Source organism: Tribolium madens, unplaced genomic scaffold (assembly GCF_015345945.1).
Source record: "Tribolium madens isolate multiple individuals breed KSU strain unplaced genomic scaffold, Tmad_KSU_1.1 Scaffold_20;HRSCAF=117;Tcas5.2_LG4, whole genome shotgun sequence".
NCBI lineage: Eukaryota > Metazoa > Arthropoda > Insecta > Coleoptera > Tenebrionidae > Tribolium > Tribolium madens.
In genome coordinates, this window is record NW_025400985.1 from 9,459,161 (window position 1) to 9,484,089 (window position 24,929).

Genomic DNA, 24,929 nt, shown 5'->3' on the forward strand with positions numbered 1-24,929 from the left:
GGCCATTATCCGGAGTTCCCCCAGGATTATTACGGCCTTATCTCCGGCATTAGATACAGTGTGTGTCTAAAGTGTCCCTGGTGACCGTACGTGGAATTATTCACGATATGGCCCGCCATCATCCTCTGAAGACGTGAATCACGTCCGGGAATATAACATCTTCCTTGTTACCCGGCGATAAAAAAAACATGCATCAAATTTTATAACGAAGGGAAAGAATTGGAGAATCGGGATTGTGACGTCATCAAAGAGGGTGCTGCTTTTAATAATTTATTTTTATTTTTGAACGAGTAAAGATCACGGTCATAAGTAAGTATATATAAGTACATATAACATAAGTATACATGTATCACGTTTTAATTATTGTTTCCTAAAGAATGTAAGCTTTAGTAAAATATGCGTGTAAATATACTTCTTTATAAAATTAATAAATCGGATATAATTATTATTCTACAGAAAATTGCACTCAATAAGCGTTGAGTAAATATCTTCCAATCAGCAACAACAAATATTTGTAACACCTAAAAATATAATTAATAAAAAACAGAAAAAATAAACAAAGTATATAAAATCATATAGTTCGTTTGTTTCATCACTCCCTTTCTCACAATTTTATTAATTTTATACCAATTAAAAACAACATTTACATAATAATAATATTTTTTTTCTTTTATTTTGCCCATAATACCAGATTACTTGACAATAAGTAGACAATAATAAAAAGCAATGTTAGAACCAATTATAGTAAGTGAAGGTTCTACAAGATGTTCGTTTTTAGAGCTTCACCATGGGGATGGATCTCAGTTATTATAAGAGATACGAGGTCTGTTGAATTAGGACAAAGTTGCGCATTTTTATGCTGAACAGTAATCTGAAAGAAAATTTAATGTGTCATATTTAGTTTTTAAATTATTGGGAAAGAACGGAAATTTGTAATTTTTGTTTTTATTTTTTCAAGCGAAAAGTAAAAGACCTAGACGTTTCTAACTAAAACGTTCTTAAGGCACTTTTTTATAGGGAATCTAAATCTGCCTTCGTATTTTCCAAGACGCTCTTGATATCAGAGTTACAACACTCAACATTGGATTTTCTTATGGACCCCATATTTGATTTCTGTATTTTTGAAAAGTCTTTTTGTTCCTGATTACAACGATGTATCATGTATATGATATAATCAAGTTTTACATGCTAATCAAAATTAAGAAAAAGCGTTTTTGCAAAGAGTGCTTTGGAAAAACAACAACAATTTTAATTTATAAACTAAATTTTGGAGCTGGTGGATTCGCATCTTTGTATTGTTTTATTTTGCGAAGAATAAATTCTAGTTTATTACGTTGTTCCTATTTCAAAATATATGTTTTTAAGTAGGTAAGCTTGACGGAAATGTGACTTCCATATCCAAATTCAATTAAACTATCAAAATTTTGCTTGTTAATTAAAAATGTTGGCGTTTTCTCCAAAGCACTCTTCGCAAAAACGTTTTTTCTTAATTTTGATCAGCATGTAAAACTTGATCACATCGTGTGTTGTAACTCTGATATCAAGAGCGCCTTGGAAAATACGATGACAGATTTAGATTCCCTGTAAGAAAGTGCTTTAAAAACGTCCTAGATAAAAACGTCTATAGTTCTTTTAGTTTTCGCTTGAAAAAAATAAAAACGAAAATTACAAATTACCGTTTTTTTTTCAATAATTCAAAAACTAAACATGACACATTAAATTTTCTTTCAGATGATTCTTCAGCATAAAAATGCGCAACGTTGTCCTAATTTAACCGACCTCGTATCTCTTATAATAATTGAGATCCCCATGATGGAGCTCGAAAAAGTATAAGAAAATAAAATGATTCAGCTGTAGTTTCAAATAAGATTTGCTGAAGATGTGTTAAGAAATGAGAAACCACAAATATTTGTGACAATTTCTAATAATAAGTTAGTCCAATTTGTCAAAAAAAAATCAAATGTGTTGTGATTACAGATATTTTACGGAAAATTGCTTTGAAATAGTTTGGTGTTTACAAATTGGTGTTAGATTTAATAATTTAGTAACTAAAAATCAAATAACTTGGAGACTGTTAAAATCACACCCAAAAATAATAAAATAATAGTCAAGAAAGTTTTTGCAGTCATCAGTGTCAAAATTGCAGAAACTCGAGTTCGAGTTCGAGCAAAATTTTTAAACATTTTTGAGATGATGGAAGAGAGCGTTCCTCGTTAATAGTACGCATTTCTGTAGATAGATACAGGGTGAGTCACGAAGTATAGTACGAATAGATACCGTAATTCTGAACTTCGCAACTCCCAAAAGCTCCTTTAAAAATAATTTGAAATTAATTATTGTCAAAGTATGAATTAATGCTCATATTCAATTCACTGAAAACTCTGTGATTGTCACAGGAATCATATCAAAAAAACAGACGCATCAACAGTTTGAAGCTCAGTTTTTAATTGTTGTCTCTCGAAAATTAGAGGTGATTTTGATAATTTAACATTTATTTAGTAAACAATGAATCTACACCAATTGTTTAAAAAAAATCCATAGTCGACTGAGTTACTTGATAATGTTACTATCCTATATCATCAATTTTAGTACTATTTCAGAACCATTTAGCCATTTTAAATCTTAAAATTTAAGTGATGCGATAATTATGCCGGTCAGTGTAGTACAGTGCGATCAAAAAGTCTGTCTACCAAGTAAGCCTAGAAATTTAAAACGTGTGTCTGTGGAAGATAAAATGTCACAATGACAAATAAGTATTGTCAAAATAATTTTTATGTAAACTGTAACAGTCAATTGTGGTGAACGATTTTTCTGAATAAACACCAACTACATCTCATTTTAGGATGTTTTTGATCGCACTGTATAAAGTAGGTAATATAAAAAAAGTGATTGTATATTGCGAACAAAATTTTTTTTGTTTTCTAATTATGCGATTTTTTTTTGTCAAAATTGCAATTTATGTATTTTTTTTTTGTAATTAAATATAAAGTATATAGTTGTACATAATCCTGAAATTATAACCTTCATGAGAAAAATGGTTTTATAAAGTGTTTGCCATTTAAAAAAATTAAAAATTTTGTAGAACTCAAAAACAAAAGAAAATTTCGAAAAATTTTATTCTTCATAAAACATCGTATTTTTATACAAAGTGGTTATAAATGATCTTCATCTAGCCACCTGTGAATTTTCCATGTACCGCTTTACGAAGAAAGGGGTACCTACTTGTTTTAACTCAAAATTAAAAAATCGCCGTTTACTAAGCGTCCACTTCGAAAATAGACTTCAATTATAAACTTGTTTTCTTCCAAAGTATATATTATTATCAATTATTATTGGAAATTGGCTGAAACAATAAAAGTTTAACAACAAATTATTACTAATTAATAAGTGACACTAATGACGGAACTAGAGCTTTCAAAAAAGTAGAGCGGCACAAATAAAGTTTTATGCAAAAAAATTCTAAAGCTGGCTAGATGAAATCATTTATAACCACTCTGTAGTACTTTACCATTCATCAATTAGTTTTTACAAAAAATAAATAGTTTAAGCAAAAAACGTTTGGTCCCATACTTTTTATTCACCTAGTATGTCAAACACGTGTATTGATCGAATTGGATAAGTGGAATTCTCGTACAAGTCTCTATTTATGATGAAAATCGCGGGTTATGTGAGCAACTCCTCCACTCATTGCGTTCCGGCTCAAGTAGCGCACCTAGTAATACAGCCATTACATTTGGATTTATTGACAGGATGAGCGATCGTCCAAAACTTGTATCCGGGTGATCCTCCCGCATTTAAAGCCTTCGATATTAGTTTTTGACGCGTAAAGTAAGTGCATTTACGGAGTTGAAGAGGATGAATGACTGCTCGTCGGTTATCGTCCTCCATCCTGGTGTTGTTAGCAGAGCGCTCTGTTTGATGGATTACACATTGTCAGGTACACGTGACGTGTAAATAACTTATTAGCGGGTGGGCTCAGGTTGTTCATGCGTGCCACTGGATGTATTGATCTATATGTGGAGTCATCCATCAGTGTATTTCGAGGCCGCGGGCCCCGGAGACTCCGTGCAGCAGTCCTTGTAACTGTTGCTTTTCTTCCACACGAAACATGGAGATCCACTCGTCTGGTCGACGCCCTTTCCCGTGACAAAGACGAGCCATTAGCCGCGTTTGAAGCCCGCCGCGTTCGCGTCAAACTTGACATCGCGTCATGGCTGCGGGCAAATCCGGGCCCTCGGCTATCTTCCGGGCAACGAACGTGAAGCTCAAGCACGAACGACGCCACTCACTGTCTCAACGGAAAAACGAACAGAGCCGCACTTAGCCCACATACAAATAATAGTTTCAAACAAGGACACGACTTGAGAATCTTGAGATCGAAAATTACATTTGTTGTAAATGAAATGGATTGTAATTTTTTTCAGAACCGTAACTGTAACCGTAAATATGATTAAGACGGTTTTCAGGACCCCAAAAAACTAAAGTTCATCCCTTTTCGTCTAAATGAGGATTTTAATGTTGGACAATGTTATCAGAAAGCCACTGAACGCTCAACCGCTTTCCTCTCTTCATAACTCAATTAAAATCTTCGCGCTGTGATAAGTTTTCCAGTTCGCTGGCCTTGTGTGCAGAGTAAATCATTCGGAAGGAAAACTCGTAGTGACCGATGTCCAGCCCAGCACGAGTCCATTTTCGGCTAATTATATGACGTTTAGCGTGAGCGCCGGTCAGCCATAAATCAAGCAATGTCCAGCGTGGCACGCCCCAAGTCCACACCCTGTTTTCCCATAATATTTGCCCAAGGTTCATTCGAGCGAAGAGTGCACGGTCATTCCGACACGAGACCCTCCAGAAACACTCGCCTAACCAGATTTTGATTAGTTTACTTTTATTCTTAGGGCGTTTGCCAGAAGTGGACAATCCGGACCGAATATTAAAAAAATGTTTTTAGGGTTGTTTGAATGTTAATTTTCCTTTCACCCTTGTATACAAATCAATAAACTATACTTAAAACTACAATTGGATTTTTTATTCAATTTCTCGAAACCCCTCGAGTGGAGTCTGGTGTTTTAGTATAAAATTCTATTAAGATTTCTCTCGATTTTTGATTGGATCCCTTTAGTTCGTGTGACGTGATGTTAGTGCAAATTCTAGTCTGGAACCACGGCCGCCATATGCAAATGTTGTAACCAAATTATATACTCGCACCGCGCATATATAATTCAGTGTTCAGACTGTGATCTGCATGGGGTAAAGTTGTTCGAGTTCTCTACAGTCTGTCGGTTATCTCGACGGAACATCTGTAACGTGCATTCGGTAACGCCCGGCCTCTCTAATCATCAAAACCCTTTTTTTTGTTAATTCGGTTCAGGTAAAGTACAGCTGGATTGTATGCAAATTTTTAAAGCAACTGTTATATATTACCCGACGACCGGAACAGAAACTACCTGGAAATGGGACACAAAAAACGAAAGATTCACCACAATGTCCGACAACATCGGACTCCAAACCAGAAACAAGCCAGGACACAGAGGAAAAGCACCAAATATCTCACTTCTCACTGTTTCTCGAATTCTAAATTTTACGTTAAAAACAATAAATAAATAAGAACGTGTACACCTTTTTCGTTTACTTAATAAAGAATAAACATAATAATTTAAATTAGATCACTTCCAAACTATTTTTTAAACTTTTTTTTTTTTAATATTTTAATAGTACTGGCACTAAAACATACCTCTCAGTTTGGTAAAGTAAAAAGTAACATACCTACTATCAGTAATATTAAATAGAATCTAAGGTGCTTGTAATTACTTTTCTTAAACCAATATCAAATTTCCTCCCTAATAATTTAATTAAAATCAATCTTTACTGGTATTAAAATTCCAAAAGTGAACGTCGATCCGACAGAAATTTTAATTTGTTGCGTCTTAAAACATCTCACCTTACAACCTTTATTTGAGTATAATCGCTCTGGAAATAAACTCTTTAGCAATTTCACAAGTTTTTTCAAGTTCACAAACACTCGGAAATTTATTACATTTGTCTTCATCATCATTTATCTCAAATTCCTTTAATTATTTCATCGCTCTTTAATTCATTTTCAACGTTCTATTTAAAAAAACAAACAAAGACCCGATAAATGTGACAAAAAGCCAGGTTTACAGTAGCACAAAAGAATAAAAAAGAATCTAAAATCAAATTTTTTATCTCAATTCATCGATCCTACTATACAACGAGAATCTGCCTCCTGTTTGTTTTAAAAGCGTTACCGTCGACAGTTAAATAAGATTTTTGTATAATGTGGTATCAGATTTTTATATTTGCAATTCAGAGGATATACCTACACATTTACACGAAGAATTTTTGAGGTGATAAAATGACAAAATTATTTTTTATTAATTAACGGTTCATGAGCAATTTTCGCCTCTCACAGCCCCAGTTAAATATAAAAAATGACAAGGCTTCTAATTGAGGCAACAATGCATGCCGTGGTTCCAGTTTCGTTCGAAATGTCATAAAGTGGTGGCGTCGCATGTGTACATACACATGTCCCTGTTTCAGGTAGAATGACCCTTTGACCTTAGGGCCGAGGGCGCCCCCGGCCCGTGCCCGACCCTTCGGAGGGGTGTCCAGCTGGCCAGTGTCCGGCTGGACGCATGCGTGCTCCCGAATCGATCGGTAACAACACGAGGGTGGCTCGGCCTGCCATTGGTCGGGCGGGGCTTCAGCATCCGGGTAATTACCCTGGACCAGGGACGTAGTCCCTTCGCCCCGTCCGCCCGCTCACACGTCCTACAATGTTGGTTCGTTTCACCCCTCCGCCGACACCCTTACGATGATAAATAACCTCGACAGGGAAACGCTCTCAATGCTCAGGAATGATTAATTAGCACCACCGATAGATGGAACGAGGCCAGGGGGTGGAAAGGGATGCCACAAAAGTGCCACACTGGACAAGTTAGAAGGCTATTAAAGAAATTATTCAAGGAATTTAAAGCAATCGAATGATAGGAGAAATTTATAAAAATTCAGTGTGTCATCTTGCAGTAATAAATTCTCTGTTTCTTTCACAAACTTAATTGGCGCAATCAGTAAAATTCCTGCAAGTCGACAGTAAAAAAAAACCTTTATTTTCGCGTAATAAATAAGTGAGTGCAAGTATATCCACCTGACTGAAAGCAAAGAAATTTTAACAAATCCTAAATCCACAAATGACATGTATATTTTTCAATATCCATATTTAGGCCCGGTTTCTGCAAACTTATTAACGGAGAGATAAATTTAAACCTCTGTTAAATCATAGCAACACCAATCAGAGAAGCGCTACCTTAGCAACAATTGAACAGTTAAATTTTAACTGAGGTTTAATCGTACCATAATTAAAAAATAAAAGCTCAAAAGTTTCTAGTGGCCTATGCAGAAGTGAATGACGTTTCTATTTCTCTTTTTACATTAAAGTCATATTTTTGGAATGTTCATTAAAACTATTTTATTTATTGTGGCATATTTAACATTCACGAATGTAGTAACGTTTGATCCCAGAAAAAAAAATTATTGTAACATCTTTTGTAAGACTAAAAAACACACGGGTTGTGATTGTGCACGAAGAGGAGGACGTACGGAAGTCGAATTGGACAAAATATTTAAATTTCGTAAAGTTGTCTTAGATGAACACAACAAATTAAGAAATGGCATTGCTTCTGGAAATGATTCTCGTACTCCTTCTAAGGCATCCGACATGATGGCTATTAGTTACGATTTAGAAATGGAGTACATGTGTCGATGTTATTTGAGGAGCAGATTTAACGGGTATCATGACGAGTGCAGAATAACGTCTAATGGCCGACAAGCTGGACAAAATCTTGCTGGTAGAAAAGAAAAAGATTACTCTTTTGACGTGGTAAGAGATTCTATCAATGAATGGTAAGTGTGAAGAGGTGCAAATCGACTATTTTGATTGCATTATTTGACAGGTTCGATGAAATCTCATATATGGAGTACGAATGGTTCAACAAGTCACATTTTCCGGACGAAGTGCACGTTTCATACTTTACAGCAATGGCTTGGTCGCAAGTTAATATACTGGGCTGTGCTCGAGTATATACACCAGATCCAAAAAAAGAAGGCTTTATAAACCCGGACTTTGTGCAAACTCTACTCTGCAATTATGGCATTACAATTCTGAATGAAAAATTTGCAGAAATTAATCTGCCTGGACAGCCTGTATTTAAGGCAGGTATACCTTGTACTGAATGTCCATACAACCTTAAATGTAATTCAAAATACACCGCTTTGTGCGGGGAAATTAAACCTATTCCAACAGATCCTGCGTATGAATTTAGTAACTCACCAACAAAAACATTCGGAAAAAGAACCATTTTTGTTGTGACATTTGCTATTTTGCGTCTATTTTAATAACAATTTATTTAACGATTGCATAACATTTTTTTACAAAATCAATAAATTGGCACTACCCAAGAAATGTGTTCAAAATCTCTGATCCATCCCATTTCCCATCTGCTGGTGCAAAAACCCAATAGATATTTACGTTAATAATAATAATGCAACAAGTTAAGCCAATAGTGACAGAATTGCAATTTGCCAGTAAAAAAACTAATTTGTACAACAAAGACTGAACTCGACAATTTAGAAAAAATACTCAAAAATGTGAGATCCTATTGCTTCAAAAAATAAATGTTTTGTAGTTACCTCAAAAATATAAAAAGCTAAAAAAGCTGAAAACACTGATCATGGAATTCAAAAGTTTTATGTTCAACTTATTAGAAGAAAGGAGTATTTAAAAACACTTATTAATATCTACTCCTAAAAAATACCTAAAGTATGTCGTTTTAATCAGAAATTGCCAAGTCAAACTTCCAGGGCCACGACCATGGCCACACATTTTATTTGTTTTTTGCTAAAAAAATATAGTTATTTTGTATACTGAAAAGATGTTACAAAAACTTCGACATCGTAACTTCATTTCTTCTGGGTGCATAAATCCAACTGGAATTGAGCTTTTTACTATTGCTTGTCTATTATTTTTTAAGCGGTTTCTATCGCATATTTTCAGTGTGTCAAATTTGTTTATGAAACATTTTTTTGAATGAAGTGACATATATTTTGTGAATTCCATCAAAATCATGTTCCAAGCAATTTTATTCATTGCAACGTGTTTAAGTTACACACATGGACAAGAACCCGGTCCGCTGGCTCCGGCATCTATAGGGTTTGACCCCACGAAAATTGATTATTGTAGCATGTATTGTAATAACATACAGCACACGGGTTGTAACTGTAAGCTGGCACCAGGACGTGAAGAATATGATTTGGCAAACTTCGCAAAGAATGTACGCAAATTAATCGTTGATAAACACAATGAATATAGAAATTTTTTTGCATCTGGAAATGAATCTCGTTATCGATTGTCAACAGCCAACATGATGGTGATTAATTACAATTTAGAACTGGAATATCTAGCAAGATGTTATATAAGAAGTAGATTTAACGGATATCATGATCAGTGTAGAACTATGTCTAACGGCCGAAAATTAGGTCAGAATGCTGGAGGAATGGATGTAGAAGTGACCCAAGAAGCACTTGTGCAGTATTTCATTAATGGATGGTAAGTTTCAAAAAATGAATGTAAACTATTTCAATTTCATTCTGAAGGTACGACGAAATCGTTAATATGGAAAGAAGCATATACAGAAGCTTTCGTCTTGGGTCAATTGGAAGTAGTATTGGACATTTTACAACATTGATTTGGGCAGAGGTTGATATAGTAGGATGTGGTTTCTTACTTATCCGTGATGCACACCAATTCAAATTTTTTTACCCGTCTTTTGTGTTGTCTATGCTTTGTAATTATGGAAGTACGCTTCCTGGAGATGATAAAAAAGTAGGAGTTAATGTGATTGGGCGTAAAGTGAATGCAGTAGGAGATCCTTGTTCACAATGTCCCAACAACTATAAATGTAATTCAAAATTGACCAATTTATGTGGAGAACTCAAACCTGTTACAGAAGAAAATCCATATAATTTTGATGCAATAGACAGTGGGTTAGTTAAACCAAATATTAAACCTTATAAAGAGCAAAAAAATGCTCAACCAGAACCAAAATCAAAACAAAAACCCAAAAAAAAACCATCATCACCCAAGCCAGAGCCTACAAAAACTCCATCGCCAGCACAATCCAAACCACCAGCCAAATCCCAACCCCCAGCCAAATCCCAACCCCCAGCACAATCCCAACCCCCAGCACAATCTCAACCCCCCTCCGGGAAAAACTTACCTGAAAAGCCGGCAGGCGAACAAATCCCACCTGAATCACCCCCAGTCGGAAAAGTCTCAGCCAAAAAAAAATCAAAGAAAAAAGCCGCAAAAAAGAAACCTGCAGAGAAAAAAATGGAAAAACTAGACCCAGATAACAGAAGTTTTAAAGAAGAAACGCCTTTAGTTATGATTTGTTCTTTATCAATGTTAATGGTGTATTTTATGTACTGAACCATTTGAAATTAATAAAAAATTTCAAAAAAGTCTACAGAATTCTTTAAAAGTTTCAAAAATTAATTGTTTAGCACCATTCACAACACAAACGTTTTCATGGAAAAATTCATAAACTATAAAAATCAGGTGGCTCATGGGTGGCTCTAATCAAAACTTGAAAGTCAAATTAATCAAAGACTTTCTGAAAGGTTTTCATGTAAATGAACAACAGTGAAGACAGAATCTCCAAACTTCCCAAATGTGAAGAGATGGCAAAGCAAATATATATAATTTACGTTTTTTAGTCATTTTTCAGTATAAATACAATTTGAAAGTTCTTATTTTTTAAAGGCACTTGGATTCACGTTACGTGGTACAGTCACGTTCAGAAAGAATGACACACCTATAAACTCGGTCGGTTAGCAAGGGGCTGAACTCAAACCGCAGCAATAAATCTTTTGGATTATAAAGATCAACAAACATTCCTTCGAAGGTTTCATCGGCTGGGAAGCATGATTTCGTGCTGTTACCTTTGTAATCGAGTAGATTAATAAATGCGAAGGCGTTTAGCTTTTAAAAATAATGCAATTTCGATGATGTTACTATTTTTTAATTATAAAATTAAAACCCTTATAGAAAACGTTTAGACAACATTTATAATTGCAATCAAATATTGATTTGTTACTAATTTCAACAACAATTCAAATTATTAAATTTTAATTTGCTTTCTGTAAATCTAGAGTTCCTATATTAGAAAATATAGGAACTCTATGTAAATCAACTCTTAGTTAATCGGCGACACGAAAAATTACTTTGTTGCGTTGGAAATCTATAGAAAGTGTTTATATTAATTAGAAAATTAAAATCTTACTTTACTTAAAAAGTTGACACATCAAATAATTCCTAGTCTAAATACGTATAATATAGTTTTAATCATTTTGAGAAAATAGCGAATTAATTGCATTTATTAATCTACTCGATTACAAAGGTAACAGCACGAAGACATGCTTCCCAGCCGATGAAACCTTCGAAGGAATGTTTGTTGATGCTTATGACCCAAAAGATTTTTTGTTGCGGTTTGTGTTCAGCCCCTTGCTAGCCGGCCGGGTTTATAGGGGTGTCATTCTTTCTGATCGTGTATATTAATCTAGTATGTGTTGAATTTATGTTGGCACTAGTGTTGACACTTTCTTTTACATTTTTTTTCACTTTTATAAATAGATAGTGTTTGAAAAATTGCATCATAATTATATACGATGTTTAAATCCATTTTATGCATTGCAGCATGCTTCAGCTGCCTCTATGGTGAAAAGTTTGACCCAAGAAAAAGGAAATACTGTGATATGCGATGCCCAGAGCTAGGAAATGTAGTCCATACGGCTTGCAATTGTACACCGGGAGAAGGACGTGAAGAAGTAGGACTCGACAAAATGGTTGAATTTCGTGAAATTGTGGTAGAGGAACACAACAAATTAAGAAATAAAATTGCTTCTGGAGCAGATACGCGAAATGGTGCTTCTTCGGCATCCGACATGATGGTTGTTAATTATGATTTAGAACTGGAATACATAAGTCGATGTTATCTGAGAAGCACATTTAACGGTTATCACGATAAGTGTAGAACAATGCCTAGTGGTCGAGATGCTGGACAGAATTTAGCTGGTCAAAGCGTAAAAGATTACTCTTTTGCTTTGGTAAAAGAATTTATCAATGATTGGTATGTTTTTTAAAAAAGTGTAATTTGTCTATTTCGATTTTGACAGGTACGAGGAAATCACGGATTTGCAACCTGATATAATCGACAAGTTCCACACTCTGGAGCATGGAAAATTTATTGGACATTTTACAACAGTGGTTTGGTCGACGATTAATAAAATAGGATGTGCTCGTTCATATACAAAAGATCCAAAAAAACTTAAGTTTATTTACGAGGCCTTTGTGCAAACTCTACTCTGCAACTATGACATTACGGTTTTGAAAGGTAAATATGCAGCAGTTAATGTAATTGGGGGGCAAGTATATAAGAGAGGAAAACCTTGTTCAGAATGCCCAGACAACTTAAAATGTAATTCAAAATATACCTCCTTATGCGGAGGACTCGAACCTATTCCAACAGATCCACCATATGATTTTAATGCACCGGACAAAAACAATGGCAAGAGTAGAGGTAAAAACACAGCAACACAAAGTTTGACAATTGCATCTCTTCTTGTCATAACTATTTCTTCTTCGTTAAACGTGTATTTTATGTACTAAACGATATTACTACTAATAAAAAAAACAAAAAAAATCAATCTTCAATAATCCAAAAAGGGCAAAAATACGCCATAAGCTCAGTTTTTTTCCCATCAGTTATTTTATTAATATTTTGTTTAAATAAAATATCTATTTTTCCAAACTGGATCTACCAGACAGTATCAAATAAAAAATACTTTTGCGTACTTCGTATGCTATTAGTACCATTCATACTATAAAAATTCCCACTTTAAAGAAAAACGAACAAAGCACGTTAAAATGTTGATGACAGCATTGTGAGCGTTTACATACACGCCCGTCAACCAAACATAAATAATAACAAAATTTCAGACCACGCGAGTTTCTTCTGTTATTATGTTTCACCTCGAAAAATACCTGATATGTTTAAGAAATCCTTTGTATACGAAAAAGTTGAAAGTGGAAACATCCGGAATAAACTTATCAAATTAAAATAAAGAAAAAAACTTTGGACATTTTAATGAATGTTTCAAGAAGTTGGACGAACGATAGAATTAGGGATTATTCCATGCGAAATTTCTCCTGGAAGGCTTCAACAGCCATCAGCCGTAGAAGTCACTCGTTCAGCGTCACACTTAAAAACACAAACGAAGAAAACTTTCAGTAATAATTTCCACGAGTTCAGGCGTCTGTCGACAATGCGGGGCTGACGTCATCTCGATGGATCGAGCCACGCCGTTTAAAAACTCTCACTAATTATGAATGAGAGAGTCGTCGACGACGTCTTGCGTAGCAGTAGCGTACTAAAGCCGAGTAGTAGGGCTAGGTCATGGTTCTTTACGGCTTTTTCTTATTCCTTTTTGAAAAAAGTTGGCGAGCGCGCCGCGGAACAGCTTTTAAATTGCTGTTTAAAATTCCAACTTTGTTTTAGTGCTTTAGAGTGGAGCACGAGTTGACTGAAGAAATCTCTTTTTAAAAATACACCCACTTAGCGCTCAGCTGACTGCCAACGTCTTGCCCTCCTTTTTACTTTATTTAAAATGGTAATTTTCACACTCTCGCTTTCAATACTCCGACGCCACGACAAAACTACCAAAACCTCGATAATCAATCAAATTTACGGTCAATGGGTAATAAATAAAAAAAAATACATAAATAAAATGTAATACAAACGTAACAAAAAAATATAAGAGTGATGAAACAAAGATGAATTGTATAATTGGTTGCATAATTCAGTTCAATTTACATTTTCACTTTCTTCGTCAATAAATGTCCTCAACATATACCTGAAACATCCCTTAAACGTCCACAGGTTGTGGTTGTTTCGTAGTAATCTCATTCAGTTTAAAACCCTCAGTATTAGGAGCTTCAGACCATCCTTTCTTTTGTTCGTCTTCAGCTTTCATCTCCGCTTCTCTCCTCTTGTACTCTTCTAATTCAAAGTAATACTTGGGGGTGGTAATCCCGAAAAATGCAGCTAAAAACTCCCCCATTGAGTCCACCACCGCCAACGTGCTGGCACCTGCACGCCAAGTCTTGTACCATAGCCAGGGCCCCCACGTTAAAGAAGTCTAAAACACTGCGTTACAAGCACCATCTAGCGGAGATTTCACAACTTACGGGATCAACCAAGGCCTGTTCTTGTTGAGGGGTGTTGTCAACTTCATCATCGCTGTATTCTTCCAAAATGCCGTCGCTGAAGTGTAATATACGTTTGGGGGTACGCACCTTAATGGAGGCGTCAGGACCCCCATCACTGTTCTGGTTTTTAAACTCGTCTGGATTTATTAAAGTCATCACTGCAATTTTTCACTTGCTTCTGGAAAGTATGTCACTGTGAAATGTCAGTTATCGACGTTAGAATGGGCGCCATCTAGTGTTCAGAAGACACTAAATGTTATTTAAATAACTGTACCATGGGTGCAATACCATGAGTGTTCTACTTTTTGAACCTGTAAATGGGATCCTGGTCCATGACCTCTGTGACAGATATTTCCAAAAATTTGTACCAGGGGACGTATGTGGTTACTAAGACCATCGTTGAGAATCATCAAAATTCTTTTACGATCAAAGAAGCTCACTTCTGAGAGGCAAAACGTTACTATTTTAAGTCTCTGTAAATGGTCTACTTTATAAAACTAAGTAAAATTTTATTGTTTTTAATAAAGTTGGTTTGAAACAATCATCGACGTACGTCTGAGTTTTCTAAGACAGGCAACCCAAAATACACCCAACAACGGTTTTTATCTCTCATGAAATCTTTGTGCCGCGCAAGCATACTTTAAACCGTGTTAGGTATTGATAAAAAGCGTTAATTAGAGATAACGATGGCTGCCAAAAAGTGAAGTGATGTCAGTGCTTGTTAGCCGTAGAGGTAAGATATGTGTTAGTGGGTGCTTTATTACAAGTTCATCAACAGGTGTCCTGATTAAAACATGGAATCGACAGGAAACGAAACTCTGGACCGTATCCAGCAGGAAATCCAAGAGACCCTCAAACGCGAAGAAGAATTACGCAAAAAATACAACATACTTAACAACAATGACCCCGACGTGCATGTAAACGGGTACCAAACTCCTAGTCCCGAACCGACACAGCCCCCACGCATTCCGCTAACTAACGGTACGGCAGTCCCTAAACCTCCTGTGACAAACACAAGTAGCACCCGACGGTTTGCCCCAAATACTTCCTCCAAGGGCGTGATGCAGAAATTCTTAAAAATGCGTGGGAAGCTCAACATGGTGAACATGAGGCCGAAAACTGAGCCCCAAACGGCATGGACGTCCGATCAAGTCTTCGAAGAACCGGCGAGAGTTACCATAGAGGCGGGGAAACCGATCCGAAATGGGTTTATTCCAGCTGAGGAAAAAATGAAAAGGGAGCTACAAGAGTTTCAAAAGAGGGAAGAGGAACTCAGGAGGGAGCGAAGGAAGTCGCAGCCTGATTTAATGGCAGCTTTGGAGAGGGAAGCAGTGGTAGAAACGAATTTGAAGCCAGCGAGGTCCATGTCTATGATGTATAGCAGTGAAGATTTGACTGAAGAAAATAGCTTAGCTTCAACTAGTCTGAAGCCTGCTAGGTCTCTAGCTGAGTTGTGCGATGCCTCAGATGACGAACTGGAGACAAGGGGCACACATTCCTTAATTATGCAGTTCGAAAATTTAAGGAGTCATTCTTGAAATTACTTATGTGATAAAACCATCCATTATTTATTGTATTAGATGACAGGTTGCTATATTTATTTTATTAGTCACTTCAATAGCTTTAGTACAAATCTTGCCGTACTTAACTTACTAACAGCTTTCACAGGGTTGTGCCAATTGAGTATTTATTTTTTATTATTTATTATCAGCCTAAATTTTCCCGTGAGAAAGGTTGCTTGTGTCATTATATATTGTGTAACAATTAAATTATTGCAATTAAACGATTTCTTACCACCCTGACTTTGATTAGAAAAACACAAAATATCTCAAATTATTGGTTTATTGATCAAATTTTACAAAAACTCAATTACTTGTTATTTGTAATGATTACAAGATTAGATTCTAACGTAACACTTATCCGACAAACAAAATTTTATCTCATCCATTTTTATCCAATTGATGCAACATGCAGAAAATATTTATTGATTTAATCAATAATTACTTAACGTCCTGTTTGAAAACAAATTCCTTTTTGTAGTTATCACCAGTAGTACAACTTTCCTTGCAAGTATAAACAATAATAATTCCCACATCCAAGTCATTTTCATGCAAGATAAAGAATAATTGCGGCATGATTTGAAACTCGTATTGTCTGGGACTCCCGCAATATTCACAGTTGGGAATATTATCAGGTTTCGGGTCAGTGGCAATCCATAGAGGTTCTCCACCTCTTTCATATCGCAAAATCTGCTCATTGTTATCACTGATTCGTTTTTTGAAACGTGTAAATGCCTTATCACTGTCACATATAGCATATTTTTCCAGGTCTTTATCTGATACATCACCCATTGTACCCGTTTTGCCTTCACGTTCTAGCTGATGGAATTTTTCAACTTCCTCACTTTCATCCACAGTCTTTTCATCATTTTCCTCAGGTTCTGTCACTATCATAGACTGAGGGAACAATTTCGACGAAATTCGTCCAAGTGTTTCCCCTTTTTCGCACTCATTCTTATGCTCTTGTTTCCAGTCAAGTACCTGATGCTCTCTACTACAATATGTGGCTTTTTTACATTTGCCACACTTTTTTTCCCCTAAACAACCACAAAGGTTACATAAAGACACCCATTTTGATAAGAAAAAATCCGAATTTCGGCGTTCTGGTGGCGGTTCAAATGAATAAAATTTGTTGCGTCTTGGTAATGAGCTTCTGAACGCTTTCACATTACTACTGGAGTTCCTCACACAACATTCGGGGTTTCTACAAATGAAAAGGAAAACCGTCCGATGAAAATTCTGGTCGTCATCCTCGTAGGGAGCGTAGATTTGGCACAGAAAAATCAAGGGCTCATGACAGGTCTCACATTGTAGATCCTCCGGCTTTGGCAAATTTTCTAAGTCGAGCCAAGCTGGTTTTCCGCCTATTTTCGTCGGGAATTGATAACTTTCCACTTGCCATGGCTCACATTCCTCGGAAAAACCCAATTCCACGCGTGACATTGCAAAAGTGAGGTTATAGCCTGACACATGTTTGACAAGTGACAACAACCACAAACGTATGAGAAAAGTAGAGATCCGAAGTGAAGGCTACAAAATGTAGATTGCAGCACAACATTTTCAAATTTTCAGTTGGAAAACATTAAAACAAAGTATTATTGAAAAGATTATTTTATTTTCACATTGATTGCACTTTAATTCTTTTTAACGGCTGTAGAAAAAAATGTTGAATGTAGTTTCTGGCAAAATTTAACTCAAAAATACCTATTCTAAATAATTTTAAAATTTTGAACATATTTTTACTCGTGAAATGTGTCGGAAATTATGTAAAATACTGCGAAAAAGGTAATAAGTACCTGCATATTATTAGACAAATTCCGTTTTTGTTAGATAATTTGTGACAAGAGTATAATGCAAAATTGTAGTCACAATTAAACTGGGAACCCAAGCGCAACTTTAATTAAACAGGTATCACAACCAAGGAAGCAAGAACTCGATATTACAACATTCACAACAAATATTTTTGAACATACATTTCCTGACGTATAACTATGTTATACATAATTTATTAAATAAGTAATTTATTATAGATTAGGTACTTCTAACAATAACTAGTTATCAAAAAAAATCGTTGAAGTAATAATCGTACATAGAAAATCCATATAATTAATTAAAAAATGAGTATTGGTAGTGTAGGAAGATAGATAATAAAAATAAAATGTATTTGTGTAAATGTGACACACATTTAAAATGTTCTTGCGTTCTCGCGACGTTATAACAAATCGAAACTAGACATTAATTAGGGTAAGCTTCCTGTATAAACGTTTGTTATTGTTAATGTTTGTATTATTATTAAACATACCCAGAATCAACGATGTGTAGTTTGTATTTAGTGGACAGCCTTGAATGTTGAACTACAGAATAAAATATTAAGGTTTAAATAATTCTTCTTGATTCGCAAGTGAAAACTCGTAGAGACAAGATGGTGAGTCCTTTCGTTTTTTACATAATATCCTCGAACTAATGAACTCACAAACCAGGAAACCAAACTTCCGGTCATCCTATTTCTTCTAGTAGTTAAACACCAAACTTTAAAAACAGGTAAGTAACGTGTTACTTGAACTATAATTGCCATTTGAATCGTTTAAAATCGGCACACGAATTGTAATTGAATTTACATTTTAATTGTAAATAAATGAATTATGTAACATCTTTAAACTTTCGCAATGTTATGTGGTACGTTCTTTAATTTCCTCTAGAAGCCACTCCTATAGCCGAAGTGAACGTAAGCAATTTCAAAGATGACTGGAACTACAAAGTCGAGCCAAATAAAATGCCAGTTTTGAGCGAATCGTCAAAAAATCATAATTTGCCTCCACCAACCAAGGTTAGAGATTCATTTACACAACCTTCACACACTTAAATAATTCGTAGGTCGAGATACCGGAGAAGAAGTTCGTCAAGCCGGCTCCACTACCAGAACGAGTCGCTAAAAAAATCGGAGATGCTGTTAGAGCACGAGTTTCTTGCCCGATATGTAGATTAGGTAAGTTTCTCATTGTCACCTCAATCTTGTTCCATAAACTTTTCCACAGGAGTGGGCCTCTTACAAAAGGAAGTCAAAAAGAATACGAGCTTTGAGGACATTAGAAGCAAATTTGTGGGACTTTGTGTTGCCTTCAAAGTCGAAAGTGAGGACGTGTGCACTGGAATTTTCGATGTTTTTGGACCCGATGTCTTGCCGGCACTCAGAGTCGTACAAATTGGTAAAACCCGAAGATTTTTTTTATATTTCATTGAAAATTTGTTAGGTCCTGACGAGATCTGCGCTCTAGTCCTTGGAGAAGTCTGCGGCAATGTTAAAATCCCTCTCCACGAGTGGCAAGTGGAATTTCCTGATGTTCCCAAACCAAACATCACTAAACGCGACCTACCAAAAGTGTTAAAAAAACTTCAGGAAAAACCCAAGTACTTAGTATTGATTTTCAGGCCGGTTTGCCGACTTTCAAGGTTTTGCAAATTTCTGATACACACTTTGACCCCGATTATGTCGTTGGTAGTGTGGCCAACTGCGAGGAGCCTCTCTGTTGCAGAAGTACCAGTACTCCACCTTTGGTTGGTCAAGTAGTACCAGCCGGAAAATGGGGGAGTTACCAAAAGTGTGACGCACCAAAAATTTTGATTGACAACATGTTGAAAAACATAGCGGAAGAACATCCTGTAAGTGTTTTCTGAATTGTTGTAAACATTTGTTAATTTTTGACAGGATATAGATTATGTTATTTGGACTGGCGACTTGCCTCCTCATGACATTTGGAACCAGACCAAACAAAGCAACTTGGATATACTCAGTGAAACTGTGGAGCAAATGTTTGAACATTTCCCCAACACTCCCATTTTTCCTGCTTTAGGTAACCATGAATCTATCCCAGCTGGAAGGTACGTTCCCTTAATATAAATCGTTGAAGTATTTGAGATTTTGAGTTAGTTTCGCCCCACCATGGGTCCAAGATCCCGACAGGTCCATCGCTTGGTTGTATACCAAGGTGGCTGACCATTGGAGGAAATGGTTACCAGCTAGTGCAGGAAATACGGTACTCCATGGAGGGTTCTATTCTGTTTTAATCAGACCCGGATTCCGAATTATTTCACTTAATATGAACTACTGTCACACCCTTAGCTGGTAATTTTTACAAAGTTTGTGTATAAAAAATTAGACTTGATTTTAGGTGGCTTGTAGTCAACAGTACCGATCCTGCTAAAGAATTAAAATGGCTAGTGCACGAGTTGCAAGAAGCTGAAAATAAGGGCGAGAAAGTCCATCTTATTGGTACAACACTCTAAATTATTTCTGTGTCAATTTTGAAACGAATTTTAGGTCATATTCCACCTGGAAGTTCCGACTGTATGAAAGTGTGGTCCCGCAACTTCAATAAAATAATAGAACGGTATGAAAACACGATCCAAGCTCAATTCTACGGTCACACACACGCAGATGAATTTGAAGTTTTGTACGACGTTGAAGAAAGTAGTAAGGGAGAAGAGAAAAATCCAAAATTCCGACGGAAATATAAAAAAACTTTAAAATTTACAGGCCGACCAATCAGTGTAGCTTATTTGGGACCTTCAGTTACAACTTTCGAGGATCACAATCCAGCTTATCGCATATATTATGTAGATGGTGACCATGAAAATACTACAAGAGTAAAACCAATCAACAAAAAAATATTTTGAATAACTACTGGTTCTTGTAGGAAATACTGGATCATGAAACCTGGACTATTGACTTAGAGGAGGCCAATAAGAAGAACAGTGACTCGAAATGGTATCGATTATACTCGGCTAAAAATGCCTACAAAATGGATTCTCTCCGACCGGAAGCTTGGGCAAAACTCATAAACGACCTAGTCGAAAACCCAGATTTATTCGAATTATTTTACAAGTGAGTGTTTCTAGCTTTTTCGTAAAATGCCCCTTAATTCCGAAATTTCAGACATTATTATAGAGACAGTCCAGTGAGACCAACCTGTGACCGTAAATGTAAACTCCAAATTTTGTGTGACCTTAAAAGTGGAAGATCTCATGTCAAACACCAGTTATGTCACGATTTAGAGTTAACTTTTGGCTCTTAAATAAAATTTTATTTCCTACTAAGGTGTTTTATTTTAAATATGTATAAAACAATAAGGGTGTTTCTTATCACATTCGTCGGCATAATCGATTACTTCGTCCAAAGAGGGTAAATAAGCGTATAGTGATTTTGTACCTTTGACAGAACTATTGGTATTCCCATCTAACACTTTTTGCATCCCCCATATAAAAGGGGCACTTTTACAAACTAGAAGTTGTACACAGTCTGAATCTTCATCCAAAGAGCGTTCCTTAATGTACATTACGATGTGATTTGGTAATTCTTTATCTTTAATATGAGAGAACATTCGGATCACTTCTGGACTACCCATCATCCAGTCAAGAGGTGATCCTTCTCTCAGAGCCCTAGCTTCGGTTAATTGAGGAACAGAAGGGCGTGATAACGAAGAACTTATCTAAAAATCGTCATTGGAAAACTAATAGAAATACAAAAAAACTTACCAGTTGGGCTACAAAAATAATTGCGTTGACAGCAATAGCTCCAATTTTTTTCGAGTCGAACCCAAGCACCCTCAAAAATCCTGAAAAAATGTTACTTGTTCCTTCACTTCCATCCCCTTTCTTCTGAGCTTTCCCAAAAGCTTCGGTCACTAGCTGAGCTACCCCATTGGCCTGGTCAATCCCCAGTAATTTTCCTGCGAGTTGAAACCCTGACTTTAATTTCCCGAAAACTGTTCTTTCTTCAGCTTTTGAAGAAACAACCAAAAGAAGAAATAAAACCGCGAGCATCTTGGTGAGTTGAGGGCTAAACGGTGTCTGAACTTCGCATGGTCTCTCATGTGTAGATAAATCTTAAGATAATTATTTCCTTCTCCGAGCTATTTTAAACACATTAATGGTTCAAAGTCAATGTTCTTGCGGTGTCACTGTCGCGAAGATGCTCTTCATTGTGTCAACAGTGTTAATGGTTTTTCAATCAGTGACCACTCAAGACATTTCTGCGTTAGTCGATGTAAAAACTTTGAGTGAACTTCCCTTAGAAAAACTACTACAAGTTAAATCCACGTTCCAAGAGCCGAAAACTGAGGAAAAAGCCGATAAAAGAGTGGGTGAGCCGGAAGCTTTAGCCCTTCAGTCCAAACGCAAACCCAACGATAGAGGCGGCTATCATCACCACTATGAAGAAGAACATTCGAAGAAAAGTGGCAAAAAAAGTGTACAAAGCATTTTCCAAATTTCCGTCACGACTTTAGCTTTTCTTGCTTTCGGAGGGTATTTGTTATGTCTTTTGGTGCAAGCCATCAAGGGGAAAACTATGATGAATATGATGGAAATGACGACGATGGCCCCTACTGGGGCTGCTTTCTTCCGACCTAGGCCCACTAGGAGGAGACGACGGAGGCCTACTCGAAGACCTGTTAAGTTGCAGAGGCCGACAAGGCAAACCTACGGTAGGAAACCAAGGGAAAAACGGGAAGTTTGGCCTGAAGCCGACCCTGAAAGTATGTACTACGTCCTCGTGCACCTCTCTGAAGCCTACGTCCGTTATCACACCATCGATTATAGAAAATTCAATTACACTACGAGCGCTTATGTAAATTAGTTCAATAAAATCTTATCTGCGGTTGTTAGTCTTTTTTAATTTCCCTGATCGTCAGGCTAACATGAGTTTTGCTCGTTCAAAACCAGGAGGCGAATCAGAATGTTCGTGTAAAATATACATCAACGACAATTTTAATAAACTGTAATCATAATATTAATAATGATCATAAAACCCATAATAAAGTGTAAAGTGATATTTCCAAGTATTTACGACAACTATACGATTACTACAGTCAGCTTAATAGTAATTTGAATTCACGCAGAGACAAGAATAATTTCTCATATTTCTTATTTCAGGACCTTATACTAGTAAAGCGGACCAGCCATTTGCCTTTTCGTAATGCTCTTCACGATGCTGGTTATTACAATGGTCAGCAATAGAACCATTAGGTTTGATAAATGCGCTTTTTCTGCCTGTGCATCGCATAATAAACGCGCAGCAATCATTCTTACACAAATAAGGAAAAATGGCCTAGAAATATTCGATTTTTAAAGTGCCACCAAATTTTCTCACGTGACGAATCGCCAATCTATTCTACTTGACTGTTTTATGTTTAGTGATAAATCGTGTGAGTCCCGGCTTTAATTTTGCTTGTAACGAAAGAACATTCCGATTTAAAGTATACGAAATATAATAAATATAAATTTTTATAAATTCCACACATTAAAAAAGTATTAATCGTTAATCATTTTAATGGTCCTAGTTGTGGAATTATAAATTTATTCAAATTCGCTCGGACAAATTAAGATAAATTATGATGGGTGTTTGTTACACACAGCCGTCAAAAATGATAAAATCAAGAAAAGTATGACGAGTGCATCTACTGGAACTGTGACGACAAACTTCATTCAGAATTGCCATTATGCTAACTGGAAACTTCCGCAAAAGAAGACATTTTATTATTAAAAAACGATTTGCTTTTTATGACACGTCATTTTGTTGTATTATAGACACTCTAATCATAAATTTAGCTGAATATAATATGTATTACAGTACCTTGCATAATTTATTTTATGATAAAAGAATCAATAATCATAAAATGGTTTCCATTTCCTAGAAAAGAATTCTAGTGAAAGCTGTATTTTTACGTAACTATATTTTGATTTTATTTTTACAAATTGTTCCTCTTATTTAATGTATTATTTATAAAAATTTACTTAACACAAATTTATTTTCGCTATTTATCACTGTAACTAAAAAGAATACAAATAGAAAGGTATATGTATACAAAAAATATGAAAAATTGTTACAATCAAGTTAGAAATTTAGCCAAATTTGTATTTATAATACCTAAATTTATTTCTAAGAGAGATAATAAATCAAGGTATTTTCTCGATTTACACCTACTCAACGCAAGCAAGATTTTGTGTTTTTTCCCATTTTTCAAATTTTTAAATCGTTATTTACTCAATAACGAAAAAAAAAACGTTTAACATATTTTTTATTGTAATGAAGACAGTAAAGTTTTACGAGGCTAATAATTATAAAATTAAAAATAAACGCCGAGATAATTTTTGACATGTGAAAGATTCATGCTTGGTCGCAATGAAATCAGGTTTACTTTGTGAATGATTAATAATGTTTATGGTCTGAAAGCTTCTAGGTGTGAAAAAAGAAGGAGAGGCGGTGTTGTGAATTGGGGGGTTCTTATAGGCGCTCCCCTGCTGTCTCAAACACGGGTTAAAAACGCATTAAATAAGTTAGCAAAAGCAGGTTGTAGAAGTAGAAAATATGATATATCGTTATTAACATTTATGTGTTGGACCACACACAAACAACAAACCTCTCTTAGGGGGATTAAATCAAAGAAAAATAAACGAAATGTCGGATCTCGCGCGCGTTATCCTGATTTATTCGTAGTAAATCCATGTTTGACTCGTTTGATATTTTTATTTATTCAGTATGTGTACATGTTTTAATTAAAATTCGATTGTCAAATTTGGTTACGAACAGGTGTTTAGTGCGATAAATCTCGTGGCGTCGTAATAAAGTATCTATGCAAATCAGGTATTATTAGCATTTTTATCAAGTTTTAGGACTCATAAATCAGGAGAAATTGCCGGCTGACGGTCCTGGAATCCTCACATTCCTCACGAATCGTCCGAAATTCGTGTAATGAAATGAGTTTTCATCGTCGCGAGTCCTCATATCGTGTCCTAGTCGATATCTACGAGGTCCTCGGCTGCGACCCCTGCGAGGGGCATAAATAATACCATTAAAGGTGAGGTTTAACAGCGGGCGTTCGCTGGAACCCCACAGCGAGAATTACTGCCCGAATGAATAACTATATACTTTATTACATACTAATAACATGCTCACATTAGCATGTGACTTTTATGTGGGGTTATTAATCAGGTGTTCACCGTCTCAGTTGAGCCTTTCACTGGACATG

General features: G+C 35.8%; 9 protein-coding genes across 16 annotated transcripts; 6 read left to right on the forward strand and 3 right to left on the reverse strand.

Annotated features, from left to right (window-relative positions):
* Positions 1 to 294: 294 nt before the first annotated feature.
* On the reverse strand, positions 295 to 16,020 carry LOC123005889 (protein FAM177A1). 2 transcript variants are annotated; one of them, XM_044399928.1, is made up of 3 exons: positions 14,324 to 16,020; positions 13,990 to 14,274; positions 295 to 521 (listed from the first exon to the last, which is right to left on the reverse strand). In XM_044399928.1, exons 1-2 carry the CDS (start codon positions 14,498 to 14,500, stop codon positions 14,002 to 14,004), a joined length of 450 nt encoding a protein of 149 aa, XP_044255863.1. In that variant the 5' UTR covers positions 14,501 to 16,020; the 3' UTR covers positions 295 to 521; positions 13,990 to 14,001. The 2 variants fall into 2 exon arrangements, with proteins under 2 accessions (XP_044255863.1, XP_044255862.1); XM_044399927.1 differs by lacking the exon at positions 295 to 521 and having other exon boundaries at positions 13,852 to 14,274; positions 14,324 to 14,847.
* On the forward strand, positions 7,385 to 8,477 carry LOC123005887 (venom allergen 5-like). Of its 2 annotated transcripts, XM_044399925.1 has the most exons (3): positions 7,385 to 7,923; positions 7,974 to 8,272; positions 8,324 to 8,477. In XM_044399925.1, the coding sequence occupies exons 1-3, from the start codon at positions 7,472 to 7,474 to the stop codon at positions 8,413 to 8,415; spliced, it is 843 nt and encodes a 280-aa protein (XP_044255860.1). In that variant the 5' UTR covers positions 7,385 to 7,471; the 3' UTR covers positions 8,416 to 8,477. The 2 variants fall into 2 exon arrangements, with proteins under 2 accessions (XP_044255860.1, XP_044255858.1); XM_044399923.1 differs by having other exon boundaries at positions 7,386 to 7,923; positions 7,974 to 8,477.
* Positions 9,065 to 10,527, forward strand: LOC123005884 (peptidase inhibitor 16-like). Its single transcript, XM_044399917.1, has 2 exons — positions 9,065 to 9,625; positions 9,673 to 10,527. Exons 1-2 carry the CDS (start codon positions 9,144 to 9,146, stop codon positions 10,505 to 10,507), a joined length of 1,317 nt encoding a protein of 438 aa, XP_044255852.1. The 5' UTR covers positions 9,065 to 9,143; the 3' UTR covers positions 10,508 to 10,527.
* LOC123005886 (venom allergen 3-like) lies at positions 11,659 to 13,906 on the forward strand. Of its 4 annotated transcripts, none has more exons than XM_044399922.1 (3): positions 11,659 to 12,206; positions 12,253 to 12,470; positions 13,635 to 13,906. In XM_044399922.1, the coding sequence occupies exons 1-3, from the start codon at positions 11,746 to 11,748 to the stop codon at positions 13,640 to 13,642; spliced, it is 687 nt and encodes a 228-aa protein (XP_044255857.1). In that variant the 5' UTR covers positions 11,659 to 11,745; the 3' UTR covers positions 13,643 to 13,906. The 4 variants fall into 4 exon arrangements, with proteins under 4 accessions (XP_044255857.1, XP_044255856.1, XP_044255855.1 ...); XM_044399921.1 differs by lacking the exon at positions 13,635 to 13,906 and adding an exon at positions 13,076 to 13,590; XM_044399920.1 differs by lacking the exon at positions 13,635 to 13,906 and adding an exon at positions 12,534 to 13,037.
* LOC123005888 lies at positions 14,908 to 16,140 on the forward strand. Its single transcript, XM_044399926.1, has 2 exons — positions 14,908 to 15,077; positions 15,123 to 16,140. The coding sequence occupies exon 2, from the start codon at positions 15,139 to 15,141 to the stop codon at positions 15,880 to 15,882; it is 744 nt and encodes a 247-aa protein (XP_044255861.1). The 5' UTR covers positions 14,908 to 15,077; positions 15,123 to 15,138; the 3' UTR covers positions 15,883 to 16,140.
* A 28-nt stretch (positions 16,141 to 16,168) lies between these two features.
* On the reverse strand, positions 16,169 to 17,720 carry LOC123005885 (programmed cell death protein 2). Its single transcript, XM_044399918.1, has 2 exons — positions 17,700 to 17,720; positions 16,169 to 17,433 (listed from the first exon to the last, which is right to left on the reverse strand). Exons 1-2 carry the CDS (start codon positions 17,703 to 17,705, stop codon positions 16,345 to 16,347), a joined length of 1,095 nt encoding a protein of 364 aa, XP_044255853.1. The 5' UTR covers positions 17,706 to 17,720; the 3' UTR covers positions 16,169 to 16,344.
* A 321-nt stretch (positions 17,721 to 18,041) lies between these two features.
* On the forward strand, positions 18,042 to 20,993 carry LOC123005883 (sphingomyelin phosphodiesterase-like). 3 transcript variants are annotated; one of them, XM_044399914.1, is made up of 14 exons: positions 18,042 to 18,147; positions 18,210 to 18,328; positions 18,384 to 18,444; positions 18,603 to 18,730; positions 18,778 to 18,889; positions 18,939 to 19,109; positions 19,155 to 19,282; positions 19,333 to 19,563; positions 19,610 to 19,782; positions 19,832 to 20,026; positions 20,073 to 20,173; positions 20,222 to 20,547; positions 20,598 to 20,785; positions 20,837 to 20,993. In XM_044399914.1, exons 2-14 carry the CDS (start codon positions 18,326 to 18,328, stop codon positions 20,973 to 20,975), a joined length of 1,956 nt encoding a protein of 651 aa, XP_044255849.1. In that variant the 5' UTR covers positions 18,042 to 18,147; positions 18,210 to 18,325; the 3' UTR covers positions 20,976 to 20,993. The 3 variants fall into 3 exon arrangements, with proteins under 3 accessions (XP_044255849.1, XP_044255848.1, XP_044255851.1); XM_044399916.1 differs by having other exon boundaries at positions 18,068 to 18,328; positions 20,222 to 20,374; positions 20,438 to 20,547; XM_044399913.1 differs by having other exon boundaries at positions 18,066 to 18,328.
* Positions 20,994 to 21,008: 15 nt separating this feature from the next.
* Positions 21,009 to 22,345, reverse strand: LOC123005891. Its single transcript, XM_044399930.1, has 2 exons — positions 21,436 to 22,345; positions 21,009 to 21,389 (listed from the first exon to the last, which is right to left on the reverse strand). The coding sequence occupies exons 1-2, from the start codon at positions 21,721 to 21,723 to the stop codon at positions 21,009 to 21,011; spliced, it is 669 nt and encodes a 222-aa protein (XP_044255865.1). The 5' UTR covers positions 21,724 to 22,345.
* Positions 21,830 to 22,537, forward strand: LOC123005890. The gene has a single exon (XM_044399929.1). It carries the CDS (start codon positions 21,830 to 21,832, stop codon positions 22,535 to 22,537), a length of 708 nt encoding a protein of 235 aa, XP_044255864.1.
* Positions 22,538 to 24,929: the final 2,392 nt, after the last annotated feature.

Excerpts from the sequence above, each read along its gene's own strand:
- LOC123005890 (XM_044399929.1), top strand. The coding sequence starts at position 21,830 with ATGGTTCAAAGTCAATGTTCTTGCGGTGTCACTGTCGCGAAGATGCTC.
- LOC123005888 (XM_044399926.1), top strand. The coding sequence starts at position 15,139 with ATGGAATCGACAGGAAACGAAACTCTGGACCGTATCCAGCAGGAAATC.
- LOC123005884 (XM_044399917.1), top strand. The coding sequence starts at position 9,144 with ATGTTCCAAGCAATTTTATTCATTGCAACGTGTTTAAGTTACACACAT. Across the intron at positions 9,626-9,672 it reads CAGTATTTCATTAATGGATG|GTACGACGAAATCGTTAATA; the intron begins GTAAGTTTCAAA and ends TTCATTCTGAAG.
- LOC123005891 (XM_044399930.1), bottom strand. The coding sequence starts at position 21,723 with ATGCTCGCGGTTTTATTTCTTCTTTTGGTTGTTTCTTCAAAAGCTGAA. Across the intron at positions 21,390-21,435 it reads TTATTTTTGTAGCCCAACTG|ATAAGTTCTTCGTTATCACG; the intron begins GTAAGTTTTTTT and ends GACGATTTTTAG.
- LOC123005887 (XM_044399923.1), top strand. The coding sequence starts at position 7,472 with ATGTTCATTAAAACTATTTTATTTATTGTGGCATATTTAACATTCACG. Across the intron at positions 7,924-7,973 it reads AGAGATTCTATCAATGAATG|GTTCGATGAAATCTCATATA; the intron begins GTAAGTGTGAAG and ends ATTATTTGACAG.
- LOC123005886 (XM_044399919.1), top strand. The coding sequence starts at position 11,746 with ATGTTTAAATCCATTTTATGCATTGCAGCATGCTTCAGCTGCCTCTAT. Across the intron at positions 12,207-12,252 it reads AAAGAATTTATCAATGATTG|GTACGAGGAAATCACGGATT; the intron begins GTATGTTTTTTA and ends CGATTTTGACAG.
- LOC123005883 (XM_044399914.1), top strand. Across the intron at positions 19,283-19,332 it reads CTAAACGCGACCTACCAAAA|GCCGGTTTGCCGACTTTCAA; the intron begins GTGTTAAAAAAA and ends ATTGATTTTCAG. Across the intron at positions 20,548-20,597 it reads ACCATGAAAATACTACAAGA|GAAATACTGGATCATGAAAC; the intron begins GTAAAACCAATC and ends TGGTTCTTGTAG.
- LOC123005889 (XM_044399928.1), bottom strand. The coding sequence starts at position 14,500 with ATGACTTTAATAAATCCAGACGAGTTTAAAAACCAGAACAGTGATGGG. Across the intron at positions 14,275-14,323 it reads AACAGGCCTTGGTTGATCCC|ACTTCTTTAACGTGGGGGCC; the intron begins GTAAGTTGTGAA and ends GCAGTGTTTTAG.